At 37.8% G+C, this 24,715-nt stretch overlaps 1 protein-coding gene across 3 annotated transcripts in view; it reads left to right on the forward strand.

The window, feature by feature from the left end:
- Positions 1-24,715, forward strand: part of shu (shutdown) — a 166,120-nt gene that overhangs the window by 80,574 nt on the left and 60,831 nt on the right. For all 3 annotated transcript variants that reach the window (XM_067135623.2, XM_067135622.2, XM_068225086.1), the window contains exon 6: positions 21,864-22,061. In XM_067135623.2, coding sequence (XP_066991724.2) covers positions 21,864-22,061 — 198 coding nt within the window. The remainder of the gene's footprint in view (positions 1-21,863; positions 22,062-24,715) is intronic.

Below are 24,715 nucleotides of genomic sequence, written 5' to 3' on the forward strand. Positions count from 1 at the left end.
GAAAACCTACAACCTGTTTTCCAGTCATTGACCGGGTCAGGGATGGAATGAATGAAGCAGATATAGGCTGTTAGTACGATGGGGTCGCCACTCCCAAAGTGATTTATTAATGACTGATAGATGCAATGAAATGAGAATGGAGAGTGTTGCTGGAATGAAGGATGACAGGGAAAACCGGAGTACCCGGAGAAAAACCTGTCCCGCCTCCACTTTGTCCAGCACAAATCTCACATGGAGTGACCGGGATTTGAACCACGGTATCCAGCGGTGAGAGGCCGACGCGCTGCCGTCTGAGCCACGGAGGCTTGAATTTTATGTAATGGTCAATATTATTTAAACAATCTCAGATTTTTTTCGCTATTATTTTTCCAGTTATCTATTATTACGAACGTGTCATCTACAAATCTTAGCCAAAGGCAAGAGCCGTTCTATATTAGGTTTAATTTTTCTATGTTCCATGTTGTCCATGTAAATGTCAGCCAATATCCCCAAGCTGGGGTCACCCATAGCCATGCTCAATTGGTGGTAAATTTTGTTATTAAATGTGAAATAGTTGTTATTTAACACAAATTTGAGAAATTTTAATAAATTCATCTATCTCAAGCTTACTTAAGTTGCTATGTTTGGAGAGGTATGATTTAATAATTTCCACGGTTTCGTTAATAGGGATGTTTGAATACATATTAGTAATGTCAGACGAGCTCATCCTGTGATGGGGTTGGTTGTAAGTTGAATTTCTTTAGTTTTTTTGCAGAATTCTAATTGAAGAAGTATTGTAAAACTTTTGACTGATTTTTTATATGTTGGGCTGTTCCTACTGTTTATAATTGGTTGAATGGGCGTGTTGTTTTTGTGTATCTTGGGTAGTGCCTTTGCCTGAGGTATTATCAGGTTCATATTAACCATTTTTTGTTGTTCTTGTTCATTAAATAAACAAGTTGAAATTTTAAGGATTGTTTTTAGACTTTGTTAAATTCTAGGGACCGGGTCTTTATTCACTACAGTGTAGGACTTACCAGAGAAGAACTTGTCAGGTTTTTTTTATGTAGTCGGTTTTATTTTATAGGACTATTGTTTCGCCTTTATCCGCCTTAGTTACAATCACATTGTTATCCCTTATTTTTGTTTTTAATTCCCTTATTCCAAGTAAGAACAAATAGATTAGCTAAAGCACAAAAATTAACATGGGATATCTACAAAAAGAAATGTCTATCAATAAATACAAAAATAAAACACTACAACACAGTTATAAAACCGGAAGCTACATATGCAGCAGAAACACTCTTTTACCTGAATAAACAATCAAAGACTGACAGACTTCAGAAAATTGAAAGGAGGATTGGAAGAACCTGTATCAACAAAAAATATCAGAAAGATGGACAGTGGCGGTTAATACCTAACAAAGTCGTGTACAAAGAGCTAGAACCCATTACAGATACTATGCGTAAGAGGAGACTGGGATTCTTTGGACATGTCATGAGGATGCAGGACTCGAGACTTCTGAAACAACTAGTACAACACAATCTCGTCTCAAAAAATACCACAACAGGATGTAAATGGATCAGAGAAGTAAGAGAGGATCTGAAGGAAATTGGCCTTACAACAGAAGACACCAAAAATAAGATAAAATTGAATACAAAACTCAAGAATACAAACATCCGCTTTACCCTTACACAAAACAAACCAACAACACGCACATTTTCAACTGAGGAAAGGGCACGAAGATCGGAGCGTCTGAAGAAGTACTGGGAGGACCGCAAAGCCCGAACAATCCCTTCAAAGAGACCTGAACGACGGACTGACTAAAGTGATCCTATGTGGTCATAAAAGAAGAAGAAGAAGAATAGCACATTGATTTCATTTTTTAGCCATATCTTGTTTACTCTGTTTTGGGTGTCAAGAGACTTTGAACCTGATGTTATTTCTTTGGGTAGATCTTAGGAACTTAGGTATTTAACTGCACTTTAAACATTCTTTCGAAAACCATATATATTTAGAAATCTTACTGACTCTTTTTTGTTTTTTAAAAACAAAGAACTTGGGAATTTTATCCAAATCTTATTACTGTGAAAATATTTCTGTGTTTTGGACGTCAGTGTTATTGGAATCAATGTCTATCCTAATTTTAGCATGGTCATTTTAAATTGTTAAACTGTCCAGTGTGTTTGCAAATGCCTATGTTCATGTATTTTACAAATTAGTTTTTAGAATCATAATTAAGTACAAATTAGTAATAAGCAAATTAACAATGACAGGTCTTAACCTTGAGATAAGTTACAAAGGCTGAGGATGCTCGTAAACCGAGCGAAACATGTCCTTTTTAATGTAGTGTTGTAATAAAATTAATTTCTAACAACACAAAATCAATTGTATTGAATAGGTGGGATATAAAAAAAAAATTGTATGAAAAAAATCGGAGACAATGACAATTCGCTATAGCGAGTAAATTTTCTGCTGTTGTGAATTCTCGCTATAACGGACTTCTACTGTATTTTCTTTTATGGTTTGTGGAGACACCATGGTGCTGCGATATTGTTCTGCTGAAGTCCTTTCACATGCTGATAAATCTACAGACACAAGACTGGTCAGTTTGAACCAGGATCAAACTAGCCAACATGGGCTCAAAAAGCCAGCAACTATACCATCTGAGCCACTCAGTGTGGCTCTGATAATCAGTCTGGTTTTGATTCAGATGCACAATCAGCTTACCTAAAGGGATTCGTTGAAAATAGTAATTAGCCAAGTATCACATGAAGTTTTCTCTGTTATAGTAGCTGTTGCATTCTTATTTCAAATTCATAGCCTTAAAGTTTCTAAATAAAAATCCCAGCTCAGTTAAGTAGTTTGGTTTTTGAACTATGGACAACAATTAAGCGACCTAATAACTATCCTGAGAGTCATGATACTGTTGCTATAAAATGGGAGTCACTGCAAGAGATATTCTGGTATATCTCTTTGTGCTCAAGCAGCTTAGCCTGACCAGTGTTCCCTAAGTCATCATAGGTTACAACTTGATGTGACTGGGTGTAAGTTCCGTATTTGCTTGCCTATGACGCCCCCCTTCATTTTTTGCTTATCGCAGAGGGGGAGGGGATAATTGAAAAGAAAAACGAGTTTTGGGAGGGAATGATCACAAAAAATCTTTTTAAGTGACCAGGCAGCGAGTGCATCATTTCACTTAACGGTAAAACCTAAGCTTCCTACTGGATGCCGGATAACATGTTATCTAATGTTATTTTTTACCTTTGGTCATTTGTTAACTGCTGTAATTTATAGGTGCAATGACAGAATGATCAAACATATTCCATTTTCCTGGACATCTCTTACATAGTAGCCTTCCATCCAGCATCTATAGGCTAGCCACAAACACCATTACGGAAACACTTGTCCGTAATTACCTTTGTTTGGAAATACCTCTGATAAATAATGATCCGAATGTGAAGTATGCGCTGTGATTAGTTTTCTAAATTCAAAACAAATGAAAGTCGTTGAAATTCATCGGCAGATTAGTGAATTGAAGGAATGGTGAGAAAATGGGTTAGAGCATTTAAAGAAGGCTGTCCATGATAAGTGTAGTGGGCGACAGTCTGTCATTACTGAAGACTTGGTGCAGGAAGTTGATGAAAAGGTTTGAGAAAACAAATGCTTTACAGTTTTGTCTGTAAGTTACGAGTTGTCTGATATTTCAAAGAGTTTTAAAATTTTTTTTTTTATTTTTTTTATTGTGGTAGGGTGCTTAGACTGTTGGAAGTTGTGCTCACGCTGGGTACAAGGATGCTGACAGAGGTGCTCAAAACCAAGGCACTTGGGCAGTATTTTGACTTTCCCCGAGTAGTACAGTAATGGAGGTGATGCATTCCTAAGCCAAATTGTCATTGGTGATGAAACATGGGTGGCTTATATTATGCCAGAATCAAAACAGCAATCCATGGAATGGTGACACTCAACATCACCCAAGAAAGTGAAGTGCAAGCAAACAGTTTCAACTTGCAAACTCCTGTGCACTTTGTTTTGGGATAGGCAGGATATGTTGCTTGCGGGTTTGTTTTTTTTTGTACTTTTTTGTACCAGGGTGACACATTAAATGCTGAGACTTATTGTGAGACCTTACATAAATTCCATTGTGTAATCCAAAATAAACAGCATTGCATGCATACAAGGGAGACTCTTTTGCTTCATGACTATGGGCGACCTCACACTGCTAATCAAACCCGAGACCTCATCGCTTCATTTGGTTGGGAATAATTTGATCGTCCTCCATATAGCCCCGACCTAGCACCTAATGACTACCACTTGTTCCTGCGGTTGAAAATGCATTTAGCAGGTCAGCAACACGATGACCTAATAGCAACAGTGCTGCATTGGCTGGCACATCAGCCAGCAAATTTCTGCAAGGATGGAATTCAGAAGCTGGTTTCACAATATAAGTGCTGTAATATACTTGGAACTTCTGTTGAGGAATTGTTTAAGGTTCAGGCTTACATGTAAAAAAAATTACATTTATTCTAGATCGAAACAGTACTTAAGAAACATGCCTCGTATTAGCCATTATTCAAAGAATTTGTCATCCACACATTTTTGATGTCCTACAAATGCATGAAAAAGGCCTTATGTTTTTGAAACGCTACAGATTTTCAAGTTTTCCGATCGCTAGTGGAGTTCATTTTTCGCTCCCATCGGAATTGCAGCATGGTAGGACATTAGTATCCTTTTATAAAAAAGACTTCCCACCAAAGCACTTATCCCCTTTGAAAGTGGAAGTCCTTCTAGGTTCTGCATTGAAGAATAATGTAGATTCATCCATGTTGAAAATGTCCTTCACTGCATACTAGTTTTTGACATGTACTTGCCATCGTTCGGTATCTGCTGGATTAACAGGCGCCGCGTTATCTCGCTCTATAAATCTCTGGACTCATCCATTCAAACACTGGAATTCTAGTCTTGGCCTCAATGCCAGCTCCTTCGCTTTAGCTTTTAAAACTTTGCCATCAGTGGAATGAAATGTTGCTGTTTTGGACATGCCTAAACCACTTCCAACAGTTCGTCCTCCAAATCTGAATGCTTGACACGTCGAAACCTCATTCATTTATCTGTATTCTGTCCTTGCATAACTTGTGCTTTGATACTCTCCCTACCGGGCGAGTTGGCCATGCGCGTAGAGGCGCGCGGCTGTGAGCTTGCATCCGGGAGATAGTAGGTTCGAATCCCACTATCGGCAGCCCTGAAGATGGTTTTCCGTGGTTTCCCATTTTCACACCAGGTAAATGCTGGGGCTGTACTTTAATTAAGGCCACGGCCGCTTCCTTCCAACTCCTAGGCCTTTCCTATCCCATCGTCGCCATAAGACCTATCTGTGTCGGAGCGACGTAAAGCCCTTAGCAAAAAAAAAAAAAAAAAAGATACTCTCCCGATGGTTTAAATTATGTTTGGAGAGTAGGTTTTCACTGAGTGTCTTGGAAGAATACTATCCTTTGGCCATTTTTATCAAGTTATACAATAAGAAAAACATCAGCCAACACAGAACTTAAATATCTCATATAGTATTTCCACTCTTTTGAAGGTGGTCAGATACATCAGCCTCATGTCAGTAGATTTACTGGCATATAAGAGAACTCCTGCAGGATAAAATTCTGGCACCTCAGGCTCTCCAAAAACCATAAAAATAGTCAGTGAGACATAAAAACCAATAACATCTTTTAATCTCTTAATAGAATGATGAGTCTTTGTGCACTTACTTGATATGACTAATTTCTGTACAGAGCCTTATAGAAAAGTGTACACTAACTTTACTCGCTGGTTACTTTTATTCTTATATCGGAAACAGTCTGCACTCAGTTAAAACATGTTACATACTGAAGCAGCCATACAGTATCGACTGGAACCTAGGTAACTGTCACTTGTGGCAGTGACAATCGACCATTTCACATCAGCAGTAAAAGATGTGGGGTCACAACTGCGACTATTATTACATGAGAAAAATAGTTAATCAATAATTTTGAATTTAAAAATGCCAGTTGTCACGTATGAGACTGGAGCAATACTTTGAATTAAGATTTATCCAAATTTATAATTAAGCAATTCAAATTGCACGTAAAAATGTATCTTGCATCCCAGGTACTTCAGAGTTCTTCGAACTAGCAGAGTTTGAATTTTAAGGAGGTTTCGGTTTAGACTAAAAGTCCGTTATAGCTAGAATTCATAACGGTGAAAAATTTACTTGTTATAGTGGATTGTCATTATACCTGATTTTTTTGTAAAAGTATGGTAAAATCCTCACACATTTTGAAATTGGTATTCATCGGCAATCAATTTGTTCAAAACTTTGCTACACACATTTTCATACTATGGTTTACTCGTTAGTTATTTTTTAATTCCAAGACAATGTGAACGCGTATGTTTAATTTCATTCTGAAAATTTGGAGTAGCATACCTCCAGTGGCTTCTGTGGCAAACTTTTCAGCTTTCTTATTCAAACAGTGACACCTAACTTAAACTCATATGTACCATGAAAACATATTTCAGGCACCAGTAGAGTAACCTTTTCGCTATGAATTTACATGGGAATAGCCTTTCAGAAATTTAACCAGACGTGAGAAAATACAGTGAAACCTCATTAGTGCGTTCCAAATTAAGATGATTCTCGCTTAGCGCATCATAAATTCAAAGTCCTGTTTCACGTTGTATTAAATCTATATAAAAACTAGCAAAATATCCGAGCTTTGCTACGGCTTTAAAATGAAAGTTATTCTGCAAAGTTTTACATTTTTGAGAGTCCACTGTCAGTTTAGCATGTAAAATACGCCGTTTTTGTGATATAAGTATCCTCCTACAAAGAATGAAACTCATTTTTCAATTCATTTACCCACCCCTAATTCGATTTTCTGAAGAAAAAAAGAATGCATGTTTCTTTATTTTTAAAGAAGATTCCAAATACAAATTTTCGTGTCTGTAACATATTCAGTTATTGAGATAGCGGCATTGTTGCATTATCACCTTGACAAGTGTCAGTGGCAGTGAACGTGTTAAGGGGGTGAATAAAAAGGTGAGAAAGTGGTTGAATACCTTTTTGAAGATATATCTCAATAACTAAGTTCACTTCTCTTCCTCTTCTCTGCCTCTTACAGCTACTACTCATTCAAACCCAGAGTTCTTTACAGTGTATACCATACAGCATTTTGTGTTTATTTAGTAACATATTTTACTTTAAATGTTTCCGAATGATTCGCATGTGTTCGTGGATTTTTTCCTTTTGGTAAACATAATAATGCCTTGAATCAAGACTTGCGTGAACATGCAGCAAGGTCGACAATTCCAGTCTTTTCAGTTTTATGATTAGGTTTACATGAATTTTATTTTCTAGCAAGATACCCGTACTTTGCTATGGCTTTAAAATGAAAATTATTATTCAAAGTTTTACATTTTCGAGAGTTCACTGTCAGCTGAACCTGTAAAATATGTCCTCAGTTTGTACGTCAAACGGTTTTGGGGGAATGATATTTTATAATCTACCACTCACTTGAAACCCGTACGGAAGAATTTGAATATTTAAAATCATATGAATTAACATCTAGGATGTAAAGGCAATCAATCTGGACGTAAAGGCAATCAACCTGTGAAATTTTGATTTTGTACGTCAAACAGTAATGGAGGAATGAATACTTTTTTAAGGGGTGAATGTTTTGAAATATTTGGGGACATCTAGGATATAGAAGACAAACCTTCATAAATAAGGTATGTTCAGCCTGAAACTGTTTCGGAAGAAACTGAACAAGACTGGAATTGCCGACCTTGCTGCATGTTCACGCAAGTCTTGATTCAAGGCATTATTTTGTTCACCAAAGGGAGAAATGGAGAAATCCACGAATACATGCGAGTCATTTGAAAACATGCCCGGCTTCCTGGCTAAATGGTTAGAGTGCTGACCTTTGGTCACAGGGGTCCCAGGTTCGATTCCCGGCAGGGTCGGGAATTTTAGCCATCATTGGTTAATTTCCCTGGCACGGGGGATGGGTGTATGTGTTGTCTTCATCATTTCCTCCTCATCGCGACGCGCAGATCGCCTACGGGTGTCCAATCAAAAGACCTGCACCTGGCGAGCCAAACCTGTCCTGGGATCTCCCGGCACTAAAAGCCATACGCCATTTCATTTCATTTGAAACATTTAAACTGAGATCTTTTACTAACTAAAGAAACATTAAAAATTAAATAATTGAAGTTCAACCAATTCAATACATAAAAGAAAGAAATGTAGTAATTACATTCTTATTTAAATGGGACCGGTTTCGACCCTAGTCCAGGTCATCGTCAGCCGTAAAAACAAGTAGGCGAAATCACACAATGTTTATGAATATTGGAGAAATGGGTCAGTTTCACACTTTGTCAGGCACAAAGTCACAACACTATCAAATAATATATTAAGATTATAAATAAACTTGAAGTCGCAGACGAATAGATTTGTAGAAGCAAACCGCCAGTTCCCGGTGATCAGCGCAGCACATTCAAGGTCATGCGCTGCGGTCTCGAACGCCAAAGTAGAGTGGAGAATGTCTTGAAGGTCAAATATTTGTCTCGGTTGCGGGAAGTTAAGTACGTATATAAAAAATATACGACGCAAATCTGTATAATTGAATGAGAACTTGTGCTCCTGCTAAGTTCTTGGAAAACAGTTGACTTGAAAAAACAATTGTACAGAGAAAAAAATGTAGTAAAAAGCGCAATATCAGAAAACAAATGAAAACATATATGCACAGTGTGCTATTTTTTAAATTGAAAAAAATTATTAGGACATGATTGAAGTAGTCGAAGTTGGCGCAAGACAAGAGTTAAAATTTGAAAGAGGAGAACCGGAATGAAGGTCGATTGGTTTTTTTTTTGACTTCCTAATTCTTCTCAAAAATTCCAAATTCCAAAACCCCAATTCTATTTTCCATGCCTTACAAAGTTCCCACCCACATTTTCTACCTCCAATAACCTACCCTCCTAACCCACCCTAAACTACCCCTCCTTCAATTTCCCTATCTTATCCTTCCTCGATACCATCTAACTTCAGTCTTTTTTATTTTTTCTCTTTTTTCACTATCACTCTTCCTCTGTTAATTTATTCTATCTTCTCTATAAAAAAAAAAAGAAAAAAAAAACAATCGACCTTCATTCCGGTTCTCCTCTTTCAAATTTTAACTCTTGTCTTGCGCCAACTTCGACTACTTCAATCATGTCCTAATAATTTTTCCAATTTAAAAAATAGCGCACTGTGCATATATGTTTTCATTTGTTTTCTGATATTGCGCTTTTTACTACATTTTTTTCTCTTTACAATTGTTTTTTCAAGTCAACTGTTTTCCAAGAACTTAGCAGGAGCACAAGTTCTCATTCAATTATACAGATTTGCGTCGTATATTTTTTATATACGTACTTAACTTCCCGCAACCGAGACAAATATTTGACCTTCAAGGCATTCTCCACTCTACTTTGGCGTTCGAGACCGCAGCGCATGACCTTGAATGTACCGCGCTGATCACCGGGAACTGGCGGTTTGCTTCTACAAATCTATTCGTCTGCGACTTCAAGTTTATTTATAATCTTCATATATTATTTGATAGTGTTGTGACTTTGTGCCTGACAAAGTGTGAAACTGACCCATTTCTCCAATATTCATAAACATTGTGTGATTTCGCCTACTTGTTTTTACGGCTGACGATGACCTGGACTAGGGTCGAAACCGGTCCCATTTAAATAAGAATGTAATTACTACATTTCTTTCTTTTATGTATTGAATTGGTTGAACTTCAATTATTTAATTTTTAATGTTAATAATTTCAATACGGAACAATGAAATTTTTATCTTTAAATAACTAAAGAAACACATATTCTTTTGTTTTTGGAAAATCAAATTAAGGGCGGGTAAATGAATTGAAAAATGATTTTTATTCTTTGTATCACAGAAACGAAGGATGTTACGGACGTGAAAATTGGTATTTGGAATCTCCTCTAAAAATAAAGGAACACACAATTTTTGTTGGGGCGGGGGGGTGTAAAAGGAGTTGAATTCTTTTCATGAGAATACAAACAAGAATTGGACTTTAAACAATACACCCCTAAGGGGTTTTGACTGGGAGATGATTACGAAAATATGTTTATATGAACAGTTTGAATTACGAAGTTGAAATGTCAAATGATATCCTAGGTGTTAAATAACAGAAGGTTTGAAACAAATTTAACCCCTCAGAGAGTTCATTGGGGGTTAAGATCCAAAAACATATATATTAATTCCTTCCTCCTTACATGTATTGTTACATATGTGTTTGTTTTTTAAAGGAGATTCCTAATACCAACTTTTATGTCTGTAACATCTTCAGTTTTTGAGATATCCACATAAAAAGTTCAACCCCTTTTTCAGTCCTCCCCCCCCCCCCCCCCCCCGTACTGAATTTTTTAAACAAACGAATGTGTGTTACTTATATTTTTAAAAGAGATTAAAATACCAATTTTCATGTCTGTAACATGTTATGTTTTTGAGATATTCTCATTTTAAGAATTCACCCCTTTTGTCATTCCTGTTCACCATCCCTTAAGTAGATTTTCCAAAAAAAAAAAATATTAAAAATACAATTTCTTTATATTTAAAGGAGATTCCAAATACCAATTTTCATGACTGTAACATCTTCAGTTTTTGAGATATATGTATCCACATAAAAGGTATTCAACTGCTTTTTAACTATTTTTCATCCCCCTTAACAGGATTTTCCGAATACCAAAGAATATGCATTTCTTTATATTTAAAGGAGACCAAATACTAATTTTCATTTCTTTAAACTGTTCGGTTTTCGAGATATAGATACACTCATTTTAAAAATTCACCCTGCTTTTCAACCCCTTAGCGACGGAATATCCAAAAATCCTCCCTTAGTGAGTACCTACATTGTAATATGAATGTATCCCCAAAATTTCATTTCTTAATGTCCAGTAGTTTTGGCTCGGCGATGATGAATCAGTTAGTCGGAACAAGTTATTTTATATATATTTATAGATAAGTCACTTATCGTGTTGCAAATGTTCACCATTACTGCTTGGTATGATCACATTTTTCCTAGCCCTGAAAATGTTCCTTATCATCTCTTGGTAAAAGAGCATGATTTCAAACACAGATTAGAGCCCTCGCCACAGGAGGCAGGTCGGGGAAAGTTTCATGAAAACAGGAAATGGCCTCTTGAATTCCTGGACTTTACAGGGTAAATACTCTAATCTCATCTTTAGAAACTGTAGATATTCTATGTCTTTAATTGTACCCGTACATACACAACGTAAAAAACACATTTGACCATTTATATTGAATTATAAATTTACTCATTTGGGACTAATATTTCAGGTTCCCTATGGGAATCAACATCTATATCAAATACACACATGTCAAGAAAAAAAGACATATCAAGTGTTTACATATTATTATTTATGAATTCAATAATACATTTTCTCGATGAACAAAATGATCTTGCCTTGTCCTGTGCAGAAACATCCTAATGAGGTTTTACTGAATGAACTAACCTCTAAAATCCATCCGTCATTCACTGCACCATATTTTTAGGTGTATTACATTCTTCCTTAATTTAAGTAGATAGAATTATAATTAAGTGATTGTTTACTTCAGCCTTTATTTTTAATGAGTTAACTACTGCTATTGGCCATTTTTTTCATGCATTTATTACTGAGGCATGTTCTCTTTCATTTAGCATTTTATTTACAGAACACCAGTTGACGAGTATTACTGACTCAGACATCGGCTTTGAGTTTGATTGTCGACGAGAGAGTTCGCTTGGGCACATGGTGAGAAAACTATACCAAAGATGATCGCATTCAATATAATCACTGGAATGTATAAATATCGATAACAAAAATATAATATAAACTGAATCACTCATAATAACGGATGCATCAGAAATTGGGTTCTTGCAATAACCGAAGCGCAACACTTGGATTTTTCAAATAATATGGATTTAATAAACAAAATATTAAGTAATAAATTATAATAAATCTTCTTAGTCTACCTCTTTTCCCACACCGTGGCTGGGTTGCAGGTGCTAACTGCATCATACAAGTGGCATTTGGCCTGTTTCACAGCCAGATGCCCTTCCTGATGCTAACCTAATGTTGAGGGATGCAGTCACTATTGCATACCTGCCAACTTTCCCGATTTAGGCAGAGACTCCCGATTTTCGACAGTTTTTCTCGCCTCCCAATTATTCTATTATTTCTCCTGATTTTAGCTTATTTTTTGGTGAACAGCAAACATTTTTCAAATCCCGCTGTTTCAGCTTTGTGCGCCAGTGACCGGAAGTACTTCGCTCATTGGCAACTTTCAAATGAAATATCGACTTTTATTAATACGAGAAATGCATGCGAAAGTGCTAAGTTTATTGAAACCTATATATCGCAACATATATATCGATTGTCAATGTCTCGTTCTCGCGTGCTATATTTGTTCACATCAGTCTAGTCTATTCTACAGACTAGTTACTAGATTTGGAGTCTCTTTTTTTGTGACAGAATTTCAAAGGTAGAGACTAGTAACTTTTCTAGAGCTTTTAGGAGCCATTTGGAGATAATTCTGGCAAATTTTAATTTATTACTTGATACATAGCATTGCGCTTCGCATAATCCTGTGGGCGCTTGATGCAAATTGTACCGGGTGGTACACCTCCACGCCGCTAATTCAAACTTTGCGCCAGTTGAAACTCCTCTGCTGGAGGAAGTCTGAACCTTATCTACTGTATTAATTTTCAAGTTTCTCAGAAGATGTCACTACTTGGAAATTTTGAAGTTTCTGAACTGGGTCGTTTTCGACGTATTTTTGTTTTACCTGTAGTAAGAAGTGTGAACTTTCTCTTCTAGAGGACACTACTGAAGAACAACAATGGTGCACCCTAGTGCGAAGTGAAAGAACTGTTTTTTGGAGAAATTTTTATTTCAAAAGTTTGTTCCTTGTTAAATTTCTTTCTGTTATTGTTTAAGTTGGCTGTATAACCCTTTCTTTCCCCTTGTTTTGAATTTAGCCAATCCCGAATTTCTTTAATTAATTTATGACCAATCAGGTGTATCTTCTCCAACTTGAATATCTTGCTTAACCCTAGCCAATAAAGATTTTGTGGGAGGGTGTTCTCATTCCTGAAACGCCTCGAACTTTCTGCGAGAGTATATAAACTGCTGATTTTTGGGTCTCCGGGCCACTTCTGCAACATCTTTCAGTGTGTAAAGTACGTAGCAGGGGGCGGGAAGCGCCTCTTTCTTCGGGCAGCAGTTCATCCACAAGGTAATGGCCTTTTAATAACTTCTTTTCTTGCTAGCTCAGCAGTTTAACTCTCGGGGCAGGTCCGAAGCCTTTTCCATGTAACTTTCCTTTAATAATGTAAAGACACTCGGTGTCAATTCTTTCTGTTTAACTACATACTGGGATAGAGAGTGCTTAACCCTCTCGAGCTCCCACTCATATTGCATTGAGGTGAACTTATTTTCATAACCTATCTTCCTTAACGTAATGTAAATTGTTTCCTTCTATAAGTCACCTCTTTAGTATGGGATTAGCCCTTGCATTAACGGCCTAGTGCCAAGTAGGTTTTAAACAAAATGTATTAGGAGTGCGGATCGCCTCCTCTCAAGTTGGTATTTTAGAGGCCATGTAATTAACCTTTTCTCACTTAATAGGCCTCAGTAGGTTGGGTATTTTACCCCTGTGTTTATGTCCTTAGAGGACAGCTTGAAGGTGGAATTTGGTGTGGCCTTTGACAGGCCTAAATTTTGAGAGCGAGTTGCTCTTTCTTGAAAATTTTGTTTTCTGCGCGCCTCAAGGAGGCTTTACTGTGTAATTTGGAGCAAGTGCTCCTGGGCATGAATGGGGTTTTCTGCCCCTCTGTTAAAATGTGTTTTGGGGTAAAGTTGGGCTAATTGCTCAAGAATTGTGAGTTCGGGGCTCGAAGCCCAAATCCTGTAAATACTGTAATTGTACTGTGTTGCCTTGCTACTCTGTACCTGCCATGCTTGTTATTTCTTGATTTTGAAAAGAAAATATAACCTTGTTAAATTTTAAATTAACTTTAATTTCGTAGCCTGAGACCTGTTCACCCCCGCACCTTCTTTCACCTCTGCTGTTCCACAGATATCTCGGAACACAAATGATGCAATATATTAATCTATGCATTTGCTAAGTAACTGCATCTAAGTGCATACTGATTCACTCGTGTGGAGCATGAGTTCATGTATTTTCGGAAGGCTTATCAGAGACCGATCTTCTCGCTCACATAATTCCTGTGAAGGAATAAATGTGTAATTTTTAGCCTTGTAGCCTCATATGAGTATTGCTTATGAGGAAAGTTTGAATGTTTTTGAGGCTAAATTTATAGATTTTCTTTCTGTTAGTAGGCTTCAAGTTGTCCAGCTCTTAAATGTAAATTCATTGAATCATGTGTGTAAGTTATGTGCCGATATTTTTGTTGACAAATGTTTTAATATGATGATACAATGCTTTTAAATGAGAAAAAAGAAAAATCTAGCCGTGAACGTTCAGGCAGGAATTCTAAAGCTAAAAAAGTAATGCATAAATGAAAGATCAAGCCCTTTCACAGCAGTCCATTTCGCATCTTGATCATATGTCTAATTTCAGTCTTTAAATAATAACTTGTTAAATAATTCTTCATTCATTTATCCAGAATTGCTTGAGCAACTTCGAAATTAATATCTTAGTAACACTTTCTTTCTAGACGTAATTTATTTATCCATTTCCGTATATACATTTCCTTTGGTATTTGAATTAACGCAAATTTTCAGGTCAAGCCACTAGGAGCGCCACTTGCGACTTGTCTCCCATTTTAACAAGGCTAAATCCGGAATTGTCGCGTATTGTCTCTACTGTATTTGCTAGATATTGAGTCTTTCTTAGTAATTTAGTGACAGATTTTCAATGATAACGACTGGTGACTTTTCTAGAGATTTTACGAGCCATTTGGAGACAATTCTGACTAATTTTAATTTATCTCAGTATAAATAAAATAAAGAGTTTTGTCTACATTGCTCAGAATTTAAAAATAATTATATTTCCGTACCATTCGTGACCATAGTAACAAGGGGAAATGCATGTTTTAATTTTCCGTAATTTCTGTCTGTCTGTATGTATGTACGTAACGTAGAAAACGGCTGAAGAGAATTTAATGAAAATCGGTATAGGGAAAATCGGTTGGGGAATAAGTCGCTACAATCTAGACCATAAATAATTTTATTCACGCTGAGTGAAATGGTAGTTTAGGGGAAGGCCTAAAATTTCATTCTAAAATAATTGTTATTATTGGCCCTATCGATAAATACTACATGACTAAAGTTATATATTATTATATTTCCTGTCATTTATGTCTTATACATTTTTACCTACTGGGTATGATTCAGAGATATTCATGAATTTGGATTTTTTCCTTTTTATTTTTGCTAAGTCCATATCAGCGCTGAGGTACGTGAAAATGGGTGAACAGAATTTTATGTAAAGTCGGGGAATAAGGAACTGCAGTCTATGCTATAAATAATTTTATTCACTCTGTTCGAAATGGTAGCTTAGGGGAAGGTGCCAAATATTTAATTTTTAATTACTTATCCAACTGGTCATATTGAAAAGTACTACATAACAAAAGTTATAGAGAAGACAATTTCCGATTATTTGTGTCTTATTCAGTTTTACCATACCGATTATAATAATATTGGTGGTGATGGTGATTAAATTGTGAAGATGATTATAAAAATTAGAAAAAAGTCATGAAGGAACAATCGCTTACATAACACAAGAGGTTGTCATGATGCTCTAATATCACAGATTCAGAAAACTAAATGTGATGGCCTCCAATATAGAAAGCTTATAAAATTGATCAACAATAGGCTGTGTACCTAATCTTGTTATATTTTGTTATGTTTGTTATATTTTATTATGAAAGTTTACGTTTGTTAAATAGTCTGTTGAGAGTGTGAGTGAAATTTGTTCAGTGTAGCTGTATCTTGTGCTTCGTGAATAAATAAATAAATAAATAAATTACTTTGACATACCTGCCAACCCTTCCGATTTACCCGGAAACTTTCCGGTTTTTAACTCGTCTTCCGATTTTCCGATTTATTTTTACTTCTTCCGATTTTTGACTAATATAACGTCTAGTACGGCCAATACTCTTCCCCTAGAATAAAGGATAAATTCTTATGTGCTTGTGTAATTTACGAAACCTAATTTTCAAGCGTATTTGATGCTTTATTTCGTGAGTGTTTCGTCCGTCGCCTTCGCTCACTACAGCAGTGTGTGCGCTTTATACAGCTGGGGATTCGGGGCGGCAATCGTTCTGCAAGCAAGAGGCTGGCGCACGCTAACGACTCAGTTAATCGGAACGAAATAACGAGTTTGTTATTGTGTTGTTCGCGCGCTGTTAACATCGTTTCTGTGCGTAGTTTCGTCGGAGTTGTAGGCTACGTGTTTTTTCTTGCATTTCTACGACATTTTCTGGTATTTTCTTTTCTCGTTATGCCAAAAAATATGACAAACGTTATCTCCAAGTGCTCAGAGAGCCTATAAATTTCTGTACATTTTACCGGATATTGAAGGAAACTACCGTAGTTTCTCGCGTACCGTAATCGACGCCCTTGCATAATTTACACAACCCAATATTTTTGGGTCCAAAGTGGAATTTGACACACCCACAACTTCGAAGATCCATCACTCAGCTCTGGATGCGTTTCGAAATAAAGATGTCAACTACTCAAGAAGCAGGCTTCCTATTGCGAAAGCGGGCATTCCAGATACAGGGCAACGTGCTGTTATTAGCCGGCACTAGTTTTACGAGTGTTTCGCGTACGGGACATTATGTGATCTCAAAATTGTTTGTCAGTCCACAGTACTCTAAGAAACTGGTACAGTACTGCATCATACGAACTTGCGGTGATCAGTTACGCCGCAACATACGGGAATAGAGCAGCGGGCAGCAAGTTTTCAGTGTCCAAATGAAACATGCGCTACCGCGGTAACAGAAGTGCACTTCAAGCGGCCAACAAGTCTCGCAAAACATTTCGCGGATCAAAAAGCGGCAAGTTTCCGCAAGTAGAGGATTATCTGCTTAACTATATGATTTTGTTACGCAATGTTGGTTAAGCCGTTTCTCACAAAATGCTGCATTTTAATGAATGAGATACCGAGCTCGATAGCTGCAGTCGCTTAAGTGCGGCCAGTATCCAGTATTCGGGAGATAGTAGGTTCGAACCCCACTGTCGGCAGCCCTGAAAATGGTTTTCCGTGGTTTCCCATTTTCACACCAGGCAAATGCTGGGGCTGTACTTTAATTAAGGCCACGGCCGCTTCCTTCCCACTCCTAGCCCCTTCCTGTCCTATCGTCGCCATAAGACCTATCTGTGTCGGTGCGACGTAAAGCAAGTCGCAAAAAAAAAAAAAAAAAAAAAAAAAATGAATGAGAAATAGCCGCGGCACGTGGAATCATTGTCTCGTATTTGAAGGTTAGCCGAGGCTGAATTAATTTTATGAAGAGAAAAAGACTTTCTCTTCGACGAAGAACAACATTATGCCTAAAAGTGACGAATGATTGAAACCATTTTCAGCGCTTTGTGATTGAGAAGCGTAAAGTGAAGGAATATTTTATCTCCCTTATAGGAACGGCAGGTTAGACGCCAATCAGTTTCCATATACCATAAGTCGAACAATAGATAAAAAAGGAACATACAGTGTTATCGCACGCGCTACCGGAAGCAAAAAAACAACGATGTACTGCATTGCTTGCTGTAACAGCTGATGGCAGCAAGCTTGCACCTTACATTGTTCTAAAACGAAAAACAATGCCTAAAGCAAAATTCCCGCCAGTGATCCACGTTCGTATTCAAGAAAAAGGGTGGATGGACACGTCACTCGTACAAGATTGGATACAAATGGTTTGGGCTAATGTAGCAGGGTCCCTCCTTCGATGCCCGGCCGTTCTCGTGTTGGACAGTTTTTTTGTTTTTGTTTTGTTGCCGGTATGTCATTCAGGTGGTAGTGTCAGCTCGTAATGGGAAGAATATTTTCCAGTGTCGGTACTTTAAACCCACGTGTCTAACTTATCTGATGTACCCTATTTGGCTTTTCAGAAAAAATCTCACGCCGGAATTTTACGCCAAATGACGATAACTGCAAATGGGTTGAACCAATTGTGTTTGGATTATATTTGATGTATCTTTTAGATGTAAATGAATTGTAAATAATGTGTAAATATCCGATTTCCTTGAATCGCATCCGAAGTTTTCGCCTGTATTTTTCGTCAAAAATGTGCCTTAATTCACGCGAGAAAATACGGTATTATGCATTTTGTTGCGCGTGTCGGTGTGACAAATATTATTCGTATGCAAATGTCATAAATGAGAGTGATTAGGTACATTTTCTTGTAACTATTTTTATGTTTTCTTAGTTTAAGATTTTAAATTTAATGGTCAATTCGCATTGTAACTGTAGATAAGTATGCCTTTTATCCTGACCTTTCTTCACGTAGACCGTGGTGGAATATATGTGATGAAATCCAAGAATTAAAAAATCTTCCTATTTTTGGTTTCTAAAAGTTGGCAGGTATGCTTTGACCATTGTTTGTTGTGATGTGCTTTGTGTATTCTGCTGCCATTTATCTCTGATGGGATTACTGCTGCTGAATATTGGCGGGAAGTAGCTGGGGAGTGGGGAGTTAAATCTTTCTCTTCGTTAGAATGCCATTCCTCTGGTGCATAAATTTTCTGTTAATATTGTTACGTAACACACTGGATCATCGTAGTATTCCAGCTATTCAATCCCTACTCTGAGGCAGTGATTGGAATGAGCAGTGTGCACACTTAAACGGGATAATTACACAGGAGTATTCAGAGAAAAGGTGCCAGCTCTGAAACTTTGAACTGTTAGATCAACACCGTATTACTTTTTGCTAAAAGTGAGAAAATGTGCAGTTTTCATTTTATCGAATATTTCATATGACAGCATTGCTTCTAATCGCGACATTCATACTGGCATCATTGTAATGATCTATGTTGACTTCAGTTGGGAAAACTATAAGGGCAGTCTTTCTGAGAATTCCGTAGTGAAGCACAGGTACATCAGCTAGTTATTTGATCCAAATAGCATTGCGCTTCGCATAATCACGCAGGCGCTTGATGCAATACTATATTAATCTATGCATTTGCTAAGTAATGGTATCTAACAAGGGAACACCGGCAATGGTTAAGTCGCCGATTGCGGTGAAACTTGGAAAACACATTGAGGTACACGTAAAAAAGATGTTGGCATCAATTTTGGGTGCCAACATTCATCAGGGCATTAACTAAGGGGCCTAAAAGTTGAGACATTTCAAATTCCGCGCGAACAGTGATGAATACCCGATGACCAATGCTTAGCCGGCACACAGTCTGCTTTGTGCCACACCTCTGCACCTCCTCCCCTACACACTTCCGCCCCTCCTTCTGGTTCACCACCGCACGTTTCCCTTCTCCCCGCGCTTGCCTGTCTTCTTAGCTGTCGAAGAGAACCGGTGCTACACTTTGCGTATGGGGTACTCTGTCAGCCTTCCTCATATCTCTCCTTTGTAATTTCCACATTGTATTAGTCAGTTTACGTTTTCTGAAATGTTTATGAAAACATTTGCACCGGGCGAGTTGGCCGTGCAGTTAGAGGCGTGCAGCTGTGAGCTTGCATCCGGGAGATAGTGGGTTCGAATCCCACTGTCGGCAGCCCTGAAGATGGTTTTCCATGGTTTCCCATTTTCACACCAGGCAAATGCTGGGGTTGTACCTTAAGGCCATGGCCGCTTCCTTCCAACTCCTAGGCCTTTCCTATCCCATCGTCGCCATAAGACCTATCTGTGTCGGTGTGACGTAAAAAAATTAGCAAAAAAAAGTATGGTGCCTGTTGTTAATTGTTTTGTTTCAGTTTTCTTTTCACTATTTTTTAATGTTTCGAATAGACCAAAGATTTTTTCTGTTTACTATCAGTTATTGACGGGGAGTTTGTCCGATGTAATGTATACGGAGTCATTTATTGTGTTGCCTTGTAATTGTTTGTTGTTGTACCAGGTCGTACAATAGCCATGTAACTTTTTGCGTATGTAACTGCCATTATACCCAGAAGACTGTAGTGTGATACTTTAATTTCAGTACGTGTTGAATACATAGTCCTTTGTCAGCTATGACACAAAAGTACCGGTAAAGTAAGACTACAGGTCTGCCTGTGATTACTGTATATCTACTGCATATATAAATGCATATCTTTTTTATTTTTCAAGGCTTTTCTTATTACATCAAACTTTACTACATTCCATGTCATACTCATATCAAAGTTGCCTATGAATTAAATTTGTTTATATTTGACAACCATTGCTGCAATTGAAATGTGTTGTGCCTGTCACTGCAAAACATAAACAAATCATTCGGTACAAGCACAAATAAAACGTTCTACCTATAGGCCTATTCCTTATACCAGAGTATGCAGTACGGAAAATACCAGTAGTTTCAAACTTGGAGTTTATAATTGTTGTTGTTGTCGTCGTCTGCAATGTTGTTTCGTTATGACACAACTGATAGCATACACAAAATGGGTGGGGGGAAGGGGACATAAAAAAGAAGATCTGGACCTATAACCAGGTTTTGATATTCCGAGGTACCAAATCTCATTACATTCATTGAGATCCTCTACCCGGGCACGTAATTTCTTTCCATAAAAAGGTATTTAACGTTGTTTAAAGGTGAGAGATTTATTTAGTGGTGGGTGATTTAATTAATTCCATATGTATGTCCACTCTAAAGGACACTACCAACAGCTTTAAGGCGTTTTAGAAGTAAATAATAATTTAAGCGTAGTTAGGACGCAGTACCCCATCCCACGTTTGACCACACCCGGTGGTACTTAACTCGGAGTTGTACCCATGAATGTGACAACTCACCGGAATTAGCAGGAATGAAAATAAACCGTTTGAATAAAATATGGGTATATTAGTTTAGGTTATTTATTATCATTATGTGTGAAACGGAACGTTATTAAACAGATTTCAATAATTATAGTACGAAAAGACTTGAAAGTATAGAGCCAGTCCCGTTCAACAGCTAAGCGGCCAGCAAGCATGGGGAGAAGGGAAACGTGCGGTAGCGAACCAGTTGGAGTGGTGAGGGGAGGAGGTGAAGAGGCGTGTCTCCAGGTACGCAGTGTGCCGGCTTAGCATTGGCCAGCAGGCATTCATCGCTGATAGCACGGACTTTGAAATGTCGCCACATTTAGGCCCCTTAGATAATGCCCTAATGAATGTTGGCACCCAGAATTGATGCTGACATCTTTTTTACGTGTACCTCAATGTGTTTTCCAAGTTTCATCGCGATCGGCGACTTAACCATTGCCGATGTTCCCTTGTAAGTGCATGACTGATTAACACATGTGGAGCATGAGTTCATACTATTTTCAGTAGGCTTATCAGAGACTGATCATCTCACTCACATACTTCCTGTGAGGGAATAGAGATGTGTAATTTTTAGTTTTGTAGCCTCGTAATGCACCAGTTGGGCTTTGAGACAATAAGTGCTATAAAATATACCGTAGTACTGTATTGTGCAAAACATGTAGAATAAGCAGTTTTGACCAATTGTATCTCTGGATTTTTCCTGATTTTCATATCAAAATCTCCCTGATTTTGGGTTTTGTAAAGTTGGCAGGTATGTATATATCTGAGTTAACACTAATTTTAAAGTTGAGAGAGGAATAAACATTGCAAGTGTACTTTATCATGGCTTTTCCTTGTTGGTGAGGTTTACGCAGATGCTGTTCTTAGCAGCCTTCCTCTTTGTTTCAGCTACAAGAAGGCAGTCAGACTTCTGGAACCTGTTCATATGGAGAACCAAGAGCAGCAAGACAAACAGCAGAAGCTCTTGTGCAGAACATACATTAACCTGGCTGTGTGTTACAATAAACAAGGCTCACATCGCCAGGCTTGTTCCAACTGCCAAGATGCACTTAGGATTCAGCCTACAAACTCCAAAGCTCTGTACAAGTATGTATTTTAGATGTGCAGAACATAAGTTACATTTATGAATAATGTTACTGCATTGCAGCTATTTGGCTCATCCATATTGAGTTTTGATGTTTTTTGTAAAGCCATGTATATCATTTTGAGGCAGTCACATTGTGTTTCTTACCCTTTGAATATAATTTATTCAAGGATATTGAGCAGCCCACTGTGGATTGTTATCCATTTCTTCTTTACAAATTAAAGTGATGAATCACAACCTTTATGATGTTTGTGTGGAAATTTCTTGAGTAATGCAGTTGTTAGGACAAAGGTTCAGGACTGTTCACGAACCAAAGCCATCTCAGTAGAGGTCATGAAGGATCTTGGAGGAGTGGTAGGTAAAAGTTTCCATTATACATACCAACATAACCTTGGTCCTAATTGGGATAGAGTGGTGAGCTCTGTGCCCAGCAGCCTTTGCCCCCAGGAATTGACCTAGTGTTAATTTTTGGTGTAGGCTGGGTGAACCTCAAGGCCAAGTGCCTTTCCGGAATTGGAAGTAATTCATAATTTTTTTAAAATTTTTTGATTGAACCCACAAACTTTTGGGTGAAATAAGCATGCCTTTACCACCTCGGCTAGGCAGCTCTTACCTTAGATGAAGAATGCGTTGAAAATATAGCTTGACAAGAAGCAAAATGTTTAGAGAAAATTTGTGAGAAACTATTTCAATTTAGTCTTTTTTCCTCCTTTAATTCTTACAAAGTCTGGTTCCAAGAAATGAATTCTACAAAATGGTGTACTCCAAAACTGAATAAAATATAAATTTGCTTTGAGGAATGTATCTTAATCTTCACATACTGTTGCAGAAGCATCAAGGACTCTACCTAGAAAAAAAAAGTGAATTACAGTTTTCATCAGTGTAATGTTAATACAATAGACTACCGAGCTCGATAGCTGCAGTCGCTTAATTGCGGCCAGTATCCAGTATTCGGGAGATCGTGGGTTCGAACCGTACTGTCGGCAGCCCTGAAAATGGTTTTGCATGGTTTCCTATTTTCACACCATGCAAATGCTGGGGCTGTACCTTAATAAAGGCTACGGCCGCTTCCTTCCCACTCCTAGCCCCTTTCTGCCGCATCGTCGCTATAAGACCTATCTGTGTCGATGCGATGTAAAGCAAATAACAAAAAAAAAATACAGTAGAGTTCTGCAAATTCTACCTAATGTGGACTGAGAGGGAGTAGAGTTTCTGAAATGTTGAGTTTTACGGAATGAGGGGTGGGTTATTTACAACTCTTAATATTTTCCTGCATATTACAGTACTCTAATGAAAGTTTTAGCGCAGTACAGGACACAGAAAAGTAAAACATATCCTAACATAATTGTTAAAAATTAAAACAAAACTTCCATACAAAAATTGAAGAAATGACTATTTCTTTGTAGGGAAAAAAATTGTGATGCGAGACTGTCTCTCATACTCGTTCTGTCTTCGAGCAGCTTCGTCTTGTAGGTGGCAGAGAAACAAAATGTCCGTAGTAGATGCACTTTGCTCCTCCATGTAACAGAGCATTCTTTCTGCAGCCTGTAGTCTTTCACTGTGAATTATCTTTTAAACTTTTCAGTAGTCTTCAACTCTTTATCTTTCTATTAATCTTCATTGTTATCTTCATTCTCTCACTTGTGCAGTATTTAACTAGATTTTCTTCCAAGATTCAGATATCCACTACACTACGTTCAACATGTCTATTTTCTTTAGTTTATCGATGATGTCACACCCTTCCTCCATGGCTAAGACAAGAGAAGAAAGAAGTTTACATATGTATTTCTTAAATGCTTCTAAAATGCTGTGATCCATTAGTTGACACAAATTCAAGTCAGGAGGGAGAAACATGGCTCTTATATCTTTGTTTCGTAACGGTTTTGCATCAGAATGGGACAAGGATCTGTCGAGAATGAGAAGTGCTTTCCTTGGCAGGTTAATTGGTAAGTGTTAGAATAGATGGTCTTCTGCAGTAATGCCTGTTTCAGCACGCCTTTGAATTGACATTCAGGTTGTAGCATTGTAGGTTTTATGGATTCACAGGCTTCAGTAATAAGGTTTCGAAGGCTTTCAGGATCTTCCGGCTGCTTAGCATACACTACATCCTTTAAATGGCCCCATAGGATGAAATCCAGTGGAGTCAAATTGGGCAGTCTAGCAGGCCAGATGACAGGTCCTCCCCGTCCTATCCATTGACCAGCGTGTGTAGCATTCAGGTGGTCGTGAACGTCTGCTGACGCGCGAGTGGGAGCTCTGTTGTGTTGACACCACTTGGTTACATGCTCATCCAGGGCTCCTCCTCTAGCAGCATTGGTAGTTGGTCTTGAAGAAACTGCAGGTACTGGGCTCCTGTCAAATGATCCTCAAAGGAATATGGTCCATACCTGCCAACTTTCCCGATTTAGGCGGGAGACTCCCGATTTTCGACAGTGTTTCCCGCCTCCCGATTTTAGCTTATTTTTTGGTGAACTTCAAACATTTGTTTTCAGATCCCACCATTTCAGCTTTCTTACGCCAGTGGCCAGAAGTCCTTTGCTCATTGGCCACTTTCAAACGAAATATCGACATTTATTAATGCGATAAATGTGCAATGTTTATTGAAACTAGTATATCGCGATGTGTGTATCGATTGTCGATCTCCCGTTCTCGCGTG

Source organism: Anabrus simplex, chromosome 1 (genome assembly GCF_040414725.1).
Source record: "Anabrus simplex isolate iqAnaSimp1 chromosome 1, ASM4041472v1, whole genome shotgun sequence".
Lineage (NCBI taxonomy): Eukaryota > Metazoa > Arthropoda > Insecta > Orthoptera > Tettigoniidae > Anabrus > Anabrus simplex.